At 41.2% G+C, this 14,183-nt stretch overlaps 1 protein-coding gene across 2 annotated transcripts; it reads left to right on the forward strand.

Annotated features, from left to right (window-relative positions):
• Window positions 1-2,366: 2,366 nt before the first annotated feature.
• pcp4a (Purkinje cell protein 4a) lies at window positions 2,367-13,035 on the forward strand. Of its 2 annotated transcripts, XM_056595387.1 has the most exons (4): window positions 2,367-2,452; window positions 11,343-11,394; window positions 11,975-12,001; window positions 12,797-13,035. In XM_056595387.1, the coding sequence occupies exons 1-4, from the start codon at window positions 2,444-2,446 to the stop codon at window positions 12,925-12,927; spliced, it is 219 nt and encodes a 72-aa protein (XP_056451362.1). In that variant the 5' UTR covers window positions 2,367-2,443; the 3' UTR covers window positions 12,928-13,035. The 2 variants fall into 2 exon arrangements, with proteins under 2 accessions (XP_056451362.1, XP_056451363.1); XM_056595388.1 differs by lacking the exon at window positions 11,975-12,001.
• The last annotated feature ends 1,148 nt before the right edge of the window (window positions 13,036-14,183 follow it).

The raw sequence follows: 14,183 nt of genomic DNA on the forward strand, positions 1-14,183 counted from the left end.
CTGTACTAGTCTAGGCAAATGCAAATGTGTGACTAAGATTATGACCATTTAACAAATCAAAGGAATGGGCTGTAAAATGTTTATTGCCATTATCAATCAGCAGAAAACAAAACATTTTGTTTACATTTACAATCAATCCTGTGAATTGGTAATAATTCATCAGAAAAAATGTAGAATAAAAGCCTTTCATATCTTCTCATTAAAATGTCCGTAGTGGAATATTTTGATGAATGCAATTTTAATGTGCCATCTGTGTTTATCAAGCTCTTAAAATAACATTATCCCATACATTATAAATATAATTTATTTTTAGAATGAATGTATTTTGTCCATGTTCCAATTCACATACTGCAGTGTGAGCAACAAATTCACGGCCAATGTAGGGGAAAAGAGAATGTGTGCAGGAAAAAACAAATATGAAATGAACAATCCCCTATACCAACATCTGGGAACAACAAAGCAAATCGTATCCTGTTGGGTTTTCAGCACCTTTAGTCAATGATTAGGAGGATATTGGATGAGTGCATGTGGTGAAAAGAGTCAGGTACTCGTTTGGACTCATCTCTAGTACAATCTTCCCAGACCACGCATCCTGCTTTTTATATCAAGGTCCCAAGTTGGATGAGCCCAGCCTTGACTCATCCAGTAATTTATGTCTCAATTTAAAGAGGGGGCGAGAACTGCAAGAGCCATAGCTGTTGAGTTTTAGGTTAAAGTCCGTAATGTGTCCCCATAGTGCATTCGGCTTCTGCAGTACAGATGCAGAAGAACCGAGCAGCATCGTCATATTGATTTGTACAGGAGAGAACTGTTAACAGTTATGATTGAATAAAAGTTAAATATCACTCATCGGGTTAGGTTGTTGTCCTGCCAAAACTTAAGTGATTTCAATATTGCAATCGGGGAGATGGATTTCACCACTATTTCCACAAAGCTTTAAAGATATATTTAGGAATAAATCGGAATAAATCTTGAACAAACAAGCCTTGGGTCGCTCAAATAGTCACAGAAGGTAAAAACACATTAAGTATTTATACCATCGGCAGGTGTGGAGTTTTAAAGCTGGGTACCACCAACCAATGAGTAATGTCTTGCTTGTGATTCTGCTCAGGCGCCTGAGGAGCAGTTAGAATACAGATTCAACATGGCAGTGCCCAGGCAGCGCTCGTAAATCACCGAGCCATCGCACAGCGCAAACGATGACATTTATTCATCTCACATCGCGTGGACATCATCCCTTCTGCGAGTTTAAACGGACTAATGAGTCATTAAGAGCTCTTTATGCAAATGCATCTCCAATTAAAATGTGTGAGCAAAATGGCAATGAGGACACAAAAACTACTGAAGGGTGTATGAGAGATGTGGATCAAGTTTGGAAAATAAACAAATGAAACACACTTTTATATATATATCACTGAGATAGAGATTGAACAACTTAAAACCTAAAAAAGACAGAGGCCCTATACCGTTTCAACCATTTAGAGAACGTTATTAATAAATGATGCGCATTGCGTGCAGTTTGTTTCCTCAGCAGTGATTACAGATGGATACTCATGCTGGTATTCAAAGGGCCCTGGACTTAATGTATTCTGTGGCAGTACACCGTCCAATAGAATCCATGCTGGAAGCCAGTGGTGATCAATGAAAGATAAGGGTTCTGGCCCTTGGAGTGGACTCCCTGAGTGGCATCGGGCCCCGCAGCGAGGTGGGGTCCTCTGATTAAACCGTGATTGATAGAGAATACGTTGAGGTAGTCGGTGATGAATGTTCACACACACACACACACACACACACACACACACACACACACACACACACACACACACCACACACACACACACCACACACACACACACACACGCAGACACACACACACACGCAGACACACACACCACGCACGCACACACGCACACACGCACACACGCACACACGCACACACGCACACACACACACACGCACACACACACACACACACAGTTATTTTGAGACTGTGAGCCTGTTTTTCATTCATATTACCAAAAATGATTGCTTGTGCAATTCATAGTATTCTGACATCCCCATCGAACACGTCATTCAAATGAAGAAACCTGGTACACCTATTTCTGGAATTAGAAACAAAACTACCACACTATAAGACCATGCTCCTAAATACATTTTGATAATAGCTGATATGCATTATATTGTAGTATAGATGATATTGCCTCTAAGACCCATCTAAGATAGATAAAAGATAAAATAGAGGTTCGAATCACATTTGGGTAAACAGCCCCCATTGGTTTATTGCAAATGCTGACAAGATGCTTTGCCTCTGCTCAACCCGCCTATAAAACCTCCAGCACAGTACACCAGCCACGAGCCCCCAGGACTACTTTCACTCGACTGCCTCACGCGTAAAGACACTGGAAACGCCGTACGCGCTCCACAAAAATACCGATCCCTAACCATGAGTGAGGTAGGTGCTATTTCGTGTTGTTTGAATACAAACCTTTTTTTGTATGTCATATGAGATGCGCATATAGACGTGATAAGTCTCAACTCGAGAGTGTTATCCATTCCTTTAAAATTAAGTGCGTAAAATAAACGACACGGATGCGTCTTACAGTATGTACGCGGTAATTTAGTGGTAGCTTACACGTTTAATTGACGTGAAGATGATGATTCAACTAAAACGTTATTGCAGATATAAAAGGGTTTCTTTCCCGACCAAACTATAAGCGGTAACAGAATTACAGTCTATGCGACAAATGAAACTTGATAGAAAAGTGTTAAGGTTTAACGACAGTAATTGTCCTGCACATTGCTCATTCCATGCAACAACTCTGAAGCAAGAAGTGAATGACAGTAAATGTTGTATTATTAGTTGTTAAATTATTTTTGCAATAAGTTGCAACTCTGAATAGCCAAGTAGCTATTTATTATGCACGTTTGCCTATTATGTATTTTAAAGCTTATCATGTTATATATAATGATTATGCAACTAGCATGAAGTATATATTATGATATCAAAATAATTCCTAGCTTCACATCATTTGAACTATTTCTCAATCCATGAGGAGGCACACAATACAGACTTCCATTGGCCCTCTTAATCACAGAAGATAAGATGCACCCAACAAATCACAGAGAATAATCCGTATTTTAACTCGCATCCTGTTGTTGAGAGCGTCTCCCATCCTCCCAGTGGCCGTACTAGAGCCATCCTCCTATCTGTGATCAAGCTTGCACTCGTGAAAGAGCAAATCCTATAGTTACTGAATTATTTAAGGGTAGCCGCTGACCTAGAGAATGGAACATTTTCACATTGGGCTTGAAAAACGGGTGAGCCTCAAACCTTAAGATCCTATCGTCTTCGTAATGGAAACAATAAGAGCATTTGGAGACCCGAGATAAGACCCCAAGCACAAGCAGGGCTTCTTAAGACAGGTACATAGGGACAGGTTTGGGCTATATTTAATTATTTGATAATTTTTTGGTGGTTGGTGGTGGTGGTTGAAGTCGGGTACAATTAATCACTATAAACTCAATAACAATGCTCTGAATTACAATGACAAACCCTTTGGCCCATAAATACTATGATAAATACTTTGATATGATATAGATATAGATATAGGTGTATATATATGTAGATAAGTAGATAGATAGAGAGTTATATTGAAGTAGGATGATTAAGAATATGAGTGTAAGATAAAGGGAGGTAGAGGAAGAGAGTGAGTGAAAGAATGGGGGAGGTAGGGGGAGTGACAAAAGGATAGAGGGAGATATTGAGTGACAGAGAGGTAGACAGAGGGAGACAGAGACAGAGAGGTAGACAGAGAGAGACAGAGAGAGAGAGAGAGAGAGAGAGAGAGGAGAAGAGAGAAAGAGAGAGAGAGAGAGAGAGAGAGAGAGAGAGAGAGAGAGAGAGAAAGGGAGAGAGAGAGAGAGACAGATAGAGAGGGAGAGAGATGGAGAGAGATAGGAAGAGAGAAAGATAGAGAGAGAGAGAGAGAGAGAGAGAGAGAGAGAGAGAGAGAGAGAGAGAGAGAGAGAGAGAGAGAGAGAGAGAGAGAGAGAGAGAAAGGGAGAGAGAGAGACAGATAGAGAGGGAGAGAGTGGGAGAGAGACAGGAAGAGAGAAAGATAGAGAAAGGGAGACAGAGAGAAAGAGTGAGACAGACAGGGAGAGAGACAGACAGGCAGGGGAAGATAGATGGAGAGTTAGAGAGGCAAACAGCATGCATTGCCAGATGGAGAAGCTTTGGTAGTCCCATCACTACACTTTTCCACAGCTGCACTGGCTGAGCCACGCCAGGGGCGCATCCCAAAAATGTGTTAAAGCGAAACACACGTCAACGCTGTTCATCGACTAGAAAACGTTAAGCATTCGGCCCGCTTTAGCTCGGCGTTCTGTCATCTGGTAAAGACTAAAGTTGTGCCTGCAGTGGCCGTAAATCTGCAGCACAGGCTTGCTTAATACGCGCTGAAGCGCTCCTCCCAGCCGCGTTATAAATAAGACATTACGCCAAGGAAAACCCCTTGCCTCCGGAGATCCAGCAGCACTCCTGGTGCCAGTGATGGATTTATATGCCCATAAAGAAGCAGCGCTGAGAGGGGAGGATGGGACCAGCGATGAATAATTAAATGAGAATCAATGCAAAACAACTCTTCACCTCCATCCCCGTTCCCTCGCTTTTCCTCTCACCTCCCATCTTCCTCCACTCAACCCTATCCCTGTACTACATGCCCCTGGCTAAATCCTCTCCTTGCCTCGATTCTGGCCCAAAGTGCCCAATGCTGCAGACATAGCTGGTCTCCACCGAGGCCATCTGTAGTGAGGACTGTGTTTGTACCCACAATGGATGGATTTGACGCAAGTGGTATAGCAGATAGAGCTTTGGGATTATGAATCATTTTGTCGGTCGATACATCTCATAAAGAATTAACTTTGACAACCAAATGAATAGTTTCTTTCAAAAAGCTCAAATGTGTTTTTACATTGCAACATCCTTACAAATATAATCTACCATTTTTAATGTTTACGTTGTTGTTGTGAGCTATGGTCACTGACCCTAATCGCCTTCACATAGAGCAGAGATTACACAGAAATAATCTGTAATCCATCTAAACTCTGTGTAACCTGGCTAAATCCCAACTCCGGCAGTCTGTGATTGGAGAAGGCAAACATTAATGTGTAGAATATCTAAAGTCTTAATGAGAGGATCTGAACTCCAAAGTAAAAGCATTTTTACTGAAAATTAGGTGGAAAAACCTGACATAACATTTACATTATGATACCATAAAGCTTGCACGATTTATTATGATGTTTTCCACACTGACTTGTTTGAAGGGTACTTATAGACATGGCTCGAAGTAGTAGAAAGAAACCCCACTTTACTCAAATACACAGTCTATATTGGACTTCATTTTTTAATGCACTCAAACCTAACAAATGGGATGGCCATCAAACAACGGTGTGATTAGCATACACTTCAACTGACAAATATATTTATTTTGCAAAAAGCCTCTTTTTACTATGCCTGTTCTTAATATAATAAAAGTAGATGAATCATCGAGACAGATTTTGTATTTAATTGAGAGGACTGAATGTTTTAAGACAAATAACATCTCATACTTGAAATTCACTTCAGGCTTTTCATGTATAAAACACCACCTCATCATCACCACCACCAATACCAGCACCTCTCCTCATCGTTCCTTCATTGCTAGGATGAATGACTTGCTGAAAGAGATGAAAGCGCAGCTGAAAGAGGGAACTTTGGCCTGAGAATCTCAGAAAACAAAGGCAAGACATACGAGACAAATAAACGAACAAAACCAAAAAAAAAAGACAGCCTTTAGACTTTGGTTGGGCAGGCTGTACAAAACAATATTATTGCGACAGTGTTGGATTGATTATACTTTGCACCGCAGCACCAGTGCTTTTAGTGCGAGAGAGAGCGAGTAAATCCATCCCATCCATTATAGCGCATACTGTATACTGTATATATGCTGCTGCGACAGCCAGGCTTCTCAGAAAAGGTTAAAGATCTGTGAGAACGCCACGCTGCTTTATCATTAGTGCTGCTTCAACAGCAACAGCAGGATATCCCAACACTCAACATCCATGTATTGCTGTCTAACATGACAATACTAAAGAAACTTAGAGTGTATTAAAGGGGAAGATACCCAACAATTGTTACCAGGAGGCTTTGGAGAAATGTATACACATTTACAGTTTATTTGTTATCATTTGTAAAATTATGCTATGTATAACAGTGAGTCTAATATAATTTTTAGGATGTTTTGAAATGGTCAGAGGCCCTATAAATGTCAAATTTACGGTTTAATATTGCTTAGATTTAATTTAAAAAAGGAATAACTTTCTCCTATTGATTGATTTGAACGAACAAACACCAATGTGTTACCCGTTCAGGGATAATAAGCTGATTAGGTATTCTAGTTGCATGTTGTCTTTCAATCTAGCTGGTTATGGCAGATAGCGTGTTCGATGTTTCTGCTGTAGTACTGATGTATGACGGCCTCCAAGGGCTTGCCACATGCTGGGACGAGCCTCGTCTGACCTACTTTATCTCTCCTCTTGGTAAATTCTTAATAGTAAGTGAGAGAGTATAGATCCATCCCCACCCCGCCAAAATAACCACAGCTGCTAGACTCAACCTGGGATGATTATTTATTTATTTTACATTTCTCCTCCGTTGGAAAACAAGAGTATTTGACAAACTCAGTTAGACAAACATTAATAGTTTTTACATATTAATCATGTAGTCACCAACACTGTCTATTTCTGTATTTAAACAACCTAGGACAGCTTATAAAAAGAGTAAACAAATATATTTGCTGTTCATCAAACCTAAGTTTTGGGTTTTAATGTCATGTCCTTCAGACCAACATCATTACTCTGTGGTAGAGCATAATAATCATACAGCATAATTACCAACATCATTTGCATGAGGTGGAGGATTATACACATCTACAGGATTGGGAATTTGGGACTAAGCAAACATTATGCTGCCTGTTTGGAAATGTGGCGATGCAATTAACACAGAATTTGGCACAAACAAACTGGATGCTACGACGCCATCCTCCTCCTCATAGCAGCTTATTTGGTGCACCTCCTCTGGTCTGAACCCTGTCATCCCTGACAAACGACATTTAGTACTTTTCTACCCATCACTAGTGGACGTAAATAAGTCATGACAGACATGCCCAATGGAGGCAGCCGTGTCTTTTAGAGGCAGCCATGTCATAGCCTTGGTTGTACAGGGGTGGGGGCCGACCAGAGCCGGAGTTTGGCATTAATGTGGATAGGAACGTTCAACCCAATTGCATATTTGTTAGATAGATAAATAGATAGATATTGTGCACGCACAGTTGGTTAGACTTGGTCAACTAACTTTCGGATATCCTGCTGCTAGACAAGTAAGGGGCTGTCGTGTTGCATTGCATCAGTGACTTAGAGGCAACATACAAATAAAGGTAAAATAAAAAAGCTTAATAAAACTTGCAATGTGTTACTAAGTTTAAGATATGGCCCGCCCAATCCTACACAAAACACAAATATGAGGCTAGAAACTAAAAAGGATGAATGGTCTATTTGCCAAAAATGAAAACGCATGCAGCCCATTTGCACACAGCTCAGTCGGGGGTATACTTGCCAGCATGCAGGATCGATACTTTCGCTGCATTGAAGCACTTCTTTAATGTATCCCTGACTATGAGTTCCCTCATTCTTTATGGGCGATGCTGAGTTGGCGCTTCTGGCCCCCAGCCCACGGCCGCTGATTCTCCACATGCTGATGCAGAAACAATCTGCAAATTAGATCCAGAGAAAAAAAAAGAACCCGTTTGATTTAGTTTTGTAAAGATCATTCATAGTAGTTGTGTTGCTTTGCTTCCACATGCATTTTCAGAACAGATGCTCAATAACTATTTGGTATATAGAGTTATGGCAGCCAATTACAGAAACAACTGAAATTCAAGAAAATATAATAACAATAAGATAATAATATGTATAATATACCTCCTCTAACCTTTGTGAGTATATAGCCGGGATTTGGATTGAGAGACTTATGTAATTCACACCAGAAAAACGTCAGATGTGTGAATAAAGAGCAAGTCTGATAAGTATTGTTTGAACCAATATATGATGGAAACAAAAAATCACACATTTGTTATTTCTTTTACAACAATAATTGGCAGCATTGCCAGATGGAATATCGCTCACTATAGTATAATAAATAAATCCAGTATATTGGGAAGATGCTCCGTACACAACAAATTCTGATCATCGACGACATTACAGCCACTGGTCGTGAGATACGGGAAGGTCCTAAAAGCCTGGTGACACTCCTAAAGTGATCCAGAGATCGTGAGGGTTGAATCTTGTCAAGGAGCCAAACGGGGAAAGACGGACGGATGGTCAGGCAGACGGAGGCAGTACTACAACTACAACGCACTACAGGATGTCGGACCGCGTACTGATTCACTTCAGGCAAATCAGGAATTATCTTCCAACGCCACTGTCAATACCTTAGGTCTGGATGTCAGGGAACATGGCTGCCTTTCCGCACCTTCTCCTGTTCTTTAAAGGTGACATATTACACCACCAGGTGTGAGAGTGATTAACCATTACAAGCCGTTTAGAAAATCTCCCTCTTCTGAAATCACAAGTGGGCGTGTCCAACTATATGTATGACGGATAGATGAGCAACGTTTGCTACAGTCCACTGGATAGGCTGGTAGACTGATCTATCAGCACACATCTAAGTGGACACGCCCACTTGTGATGTCAGAAGAGGCAGATTTAGAAAAAACTGAGCCGTTGTTTGCTTGTAACGGCTAATCATACACACACCTGGTGGTATAATATGTCACCTTTAACAGCATTTAACCGCAGATCCAAATCTAATGTTATAACCTCAAAGAGTTGGGAAAAAATATGAGGCTGTTAAATACTTTGAGGTAGATAGTTTGCAGTATTGTCGAAGAATGTAAGTGGCTGGAAATAACGGCTAGCAGCCATAAGCCCATCAAAGCAGGCTGTGCGAGTCGTGACTAACATCTCACACTTGAAAATCACTTATGGCTTTCCATAAAACCCCACCGCATCATCACCACCACCACTGCTTCTACCTCCACTGATTGTTCCTTCATTGCTAGTACAAATTACTTGGTGAAAGAGATGAAAGCGCAGCTGAAAGGGGGAATTAGGGCTTGTAAAATAGACGGCCTCAATGTATTTAATTATAGTTATGTAAGATCCTCAGGCCGTATCCAGGCAGAATTCAAACCAGACAAGCCAACCGACAGAGAGACAGACATGCATACAGATGTTCCACCCAACAGCCAGACAGGCACGCCAACAGATAGAGAGAAAGACAGCGAGACACAGACAGAAAGACCTCCAGACAGACAGACAGATCGACGGGAGAAAGAGGGGGAAAAAGGCAAGGAAATTGCCTGTAGACTGCCATCATATCTGCTTGCAATGATGTAGATTGTAGGATTGTCAGTTCAACAATATATTATTCAGTTGTAGCGAAACAGTACACATAACGTGGCTCCCACACTTGAACGTGCAAATGGGATGTTTTTATTATTATTATTAACCGCACTGGTATGCACGGGTAAATTAAACTTTCCAAATCTTTATACCTCAAATGTGTGATAATATGAAGGAACGTCCCTATCTCTTTGAAGTTGGATTAGCTTGCGTGCATCTCTCCCTGTGGGTCTTAAGGCTGTGACCCAGCTGCACGGTGTATCATACATTCTGCTGGAAGACGGAGGGATGAGAGAGGAGGGGGAGAGCAGAAAGGGGAACTCAAAGATTTAGAGGCACTGGGAACTGAAATAAAGGCAAAGAAATATATGCACGCAGCATTGCAGTGTGGGTCAGCCTCAATGAAAGCACCCAAAGAATGAGCAAATACAGCCTGCTTTAGAAGTGGTGTTTGTTATAGTTTATTTTGTTGCATTAACCACACCCATGTTGGCATTATTTTCTCTCTGTGCAAAAGGGCACCTGGCTGATATCATGGCAATCACAGGGGATTCCCACTGCTGTGTTGACAGTTGGTGGAGGTGTCTTGTGTGTGTAGCAGTTCCCTCCCCCCCCCCTGGTCAACTGACAGCTACAGGGACACTGCAAGCAGATGAGAGCCAGCATGGTGTTTTGTGAACCCCAGTTGCAGCTTCCCCTGTTGCTTTCCCCATGCAAACAGAGAAACAGATGGCTCCACTGCGCATGCTTTTTTTTCTAGTTCTGTTTAATCCTAGTTATTGGACCTCTCTTTGTTGCTGCGGAAATAACAAGTAATATAAAGTAAGGGTTTATGTATTTTTTTCTTCCCATTGCCCTGACATTTGGGAATGTCAACAACAGCCTGTGTTTAATAATTCATGTTAGACTAGAGATAAAGACGGAAGGGCTATTCCCTGCAGAAGATATAAACTTGGTTAACAAAGCAAATACAATAAATACGCATTGCATGTCTATGAATAACGTTATTTTATAATTCCCTTCTACCGTATCGATGAAGGAATACCTAAAGTGAAATTAAAAATGAATGCGTCTGTCGCGTGTCAGTGCAGCATCATAAATAGTAATTGCTTTTCAAATGTTCAACTTCTGCAGTGAATATATAATGTTTGAAGGGAATAACACATCATTTCATTTTGTAAACGAGACCCACCTAGAGTTTACTGGTTTCCGAAGCATCGAGGTAGCACACAAGTATTTAGGAGGGCTTCCTTTGACGGGTAACGTTGACAGCAGATCAGCGGTGTGGTGCAGTGCAAAAACAAACACATTTGAGAAAATATTAAGGGTTTTGTTTCAAGACCACAAAATCAGAGACAGAACGTGGCTGTACTGGCCTCTATATTCTTTCTCTTTAGATATACTGCATTATGTATATTAGGACTGCGCATCAATTAACTAGGGCTCCTCATTTGTAAAAAAAAAAAAAAAGAACATAAAATGTGCTGTGTCTCAGTGGGATGCTGATTCGGTACATTTGCATTCAGTCAGACGCCTTAATCCAAGGCGACGTTCAGGGGATCTGAGAAAACCCAAGGCGTACGACTACGAAATTGGAGTCACTACAAAGAAAGCGCAGCAAAAGCAAGTTTTCTTGCTATCTTTTCAGAAAGACACGGTTCAAGCCTTTATATCCAATTTTTATGTCAGAGGAAGTCACGTGAATGGGTTGTGATAGACATCTCGACACATCAGCCATAAATTAGATTTAGCATAGTTGTTCTTTGGAAAAACTGGTAAATACGTGCTCATTTCCATACAATTTCTTAAAATATTCTACCCATCTTCTGCCCCCTTTGCAGAGACAAGGATCTGCACCTATGTCTGGCAACAGCAAGCCAGCATCTGGACAAGGTATGGTATACCTAACTGACACTAACATTCAGGTTCAACCGAAATACGACCACATCCTAATCATAACCCGCATCTCATCCTCCGCTGCAAATGGCTGATAGATTGATAGTGGGCCAGCAGCACTATATTTTTTTTAGAGTGTAAATTTGCATCCTTTGCAAAAATAACAATTCTCACTAACACATTTCTGTCAATGGAAGTAATTGACCATGGAACTGTGTTTGATTGCCTTGTGTGTAGAGGGGTGTTTGTGTAACGTCTTTAGATGGGGCACTTAGTCAGATTAAAGTTTGTGATGAGGACCACTCTCTCTCAGACACACACACGCACACGCTCATACTCACACACACACACACACACACACACACCACACACACACACACACACACAAACACACACACACAACACACACACACACACACACACACACACACACACACACACACACACACACACACACACACACAGGAGATAATTAGACTTTAAACCAAATTGAAGGACTTTTGTGTTGATGTTTTCTGCGTGGCATTTTGTATTGATTAAAGTTACATCTCGCCTTATCACTCACCTTTTTCCCAAGGTCCTCCGAAGAAGGTTCAGGCTAAATGTAAGTGGTTTGTTTGGGGCCTTTCTGCTTCCTGCTTTACAGTAACTAAAGCACATCTGCACACGGAGAAGCACATACTTTTGTTTTAATCCATGTACTTTGACACAGCCTTCCTTCCAAATGTCTCCCCTTGGGGTTTCTGCACCAAAAATAATGAATTTTGCAATGTCACCAACTGTTCACTTCACTGTGTTTAACAAAGCTTGCACGGCTTCACATCAGGGAAATAGCATGACATGATGCACATTGAAGGACAGAGGGGGTATTCATTTGTTCAGCTTTTTGCATGATAAGAACATCATTTTAAATGCTACATTGCTTGCCACATACTTTGTGATGCACAATGTGGATCACAAAGTACAAACTTGCTCATAACAGCACTATTTGGAGTGGTCCCAACCGACACTAAAGGGTGAATTGTTTATGTTCCTGAAGTTCCTTTCATGGATTAACAAAGGTTTTTTATCGTAATTCAACCCTCCACTTACATATTTTAAAAATCCATTTCTACTCCCAGGCAGACGTACAGTGCTTCAATCCAACAAAGCTCAAGAAATGCATGAGGCTTACTCATGCATTTAAAAAAAAGAGTATTTGAAGGCAAAAATATGGAGTGCTGTTCTCAGCACTACATTAAAAGATAAATTGGCACACATTCACTGATATAGCGTTTCCTTGTTTCGACTTGAGAACACTGTCTCGGCTCTCTGTATTAAAACCCAAGCGTACATGGAGCCTGGACAGGAGGCGGTGGACCTCCCTCACTCAGTGACCCCTCTCACCTCTCCCGTTCAGGTGAGCAGAAGGATGTGCCGGCGGAGGACTTTGACATCGATATGCGCGATCCAGAGACAGAGAAGGCCGCCGTGGCCATCCAGTCGCAGTTCAGGAAGTTCCAGAAGAAGAAGCAGGACGTGAAGTCGTAAAGGGTCTGTCTGCGGCCGCGACCTGGCCCCGCCTCCCGGTACCACCTGATGGGCGTGGCTCTACAGCAGCTCCACCTGTAGTCCTCATCTTGCATGTCAATCAAACTTGCACCGTCATAAACTGGGGGGGGGGGGGGGGGGGGGGGTGTTGGTTGGGTGACGTCTTTGGCCACCGCATGTCTGTGCAATTATATTTGTAGTTACATTAAATGGATTGCTGTGTACAGTGACGATAGATTATTCAATATATGCACCTAGAGATAGATATGTTTATTCCGTTTGTAAATTGTGCCATTTCATTTTTTTTATTCAAATTCTTTGATAAAACCCAGTGGTAGCAGTAATTAAAATTCAAATATATATATTATTTATGTCAAATTGAGTGTTTATTAAGCCATGAGGAAGAAATTCCGATGATGTCCATCACGCTCGGGATGAATATATAGCCACACACGTAATACCAAACACCGTGCTCTCCAGTTAGCTTCTAGTTAGCATCATGTCAGGATTGCATTGGGGATTGATGATGACATTTTCCACTGAGTGGGGTCAAAACAATCCTGTTGAGTACAAGCTGTGTTTGACCCCAGTTCACCACCAACTAAGCAATCTCCCGGGAAATCTCACTGTTGGCGAACCAATGCATCGGCATATTCTGTAATGACATCAGCCGTTCATGACTGTGTTGCCTTTTTCATTTTTGATTTATTGTTCATGAATGTTATAATTGTAATCAGAATTTAACTTTGTTCAGTTCACGTTCATATAATAACAATCTCCCAGTCTGCAGATTACAGTGTGGCTGTTAACAAAACAACTAATAAATAATTTTAAAAAACACATCAAGAATTGAATAAGTAATCCGATTTTAATGGCATTCTACCTATTACCTTTGTGATGATATTGCACAGCTGTGTGACATTATAGAAGGAGGATCTTTGAAGAAATATAAGTGACAGCCATTCTCAAGCATAGAAAAATGCAAATGTATTCAAAAAAGTAATTGAATGTTTGCTCATGAAAAATCCCGAGTCGAGATAGATTCAGATATATTCTATATAGTGACATACAGCAAACTGCATCCTGCCCTTTGTGGACCCCTAGTGGAAGCGAGGCGAACTGCATCTCTTGGTTAGGATGAATGTAGCATTCAGGACGGCATGACTCGATCTGTAAATCAGACCCCCACCAACCACGACGTGAGGAAACACTGTCTTCGGTGATATTTAATGTTTCACTATCCAGCGATTGGCTAG

This window comes from Gadus chalcogrammus, chromosome 7, assembly GCF_026213295.1.
Source record: "Gadus chalcogrammus isolate NIFS_2021 chromosome 7, NIFS_Gcha_1.0, whole genome shotgun sequence".
NCBI classification, from domain to species: Eukaryota; Metazoa; Chordata; class Actinopteri; order Gadiformes; family Gadidae; genus Gadus; species Gadus chalcogrammus.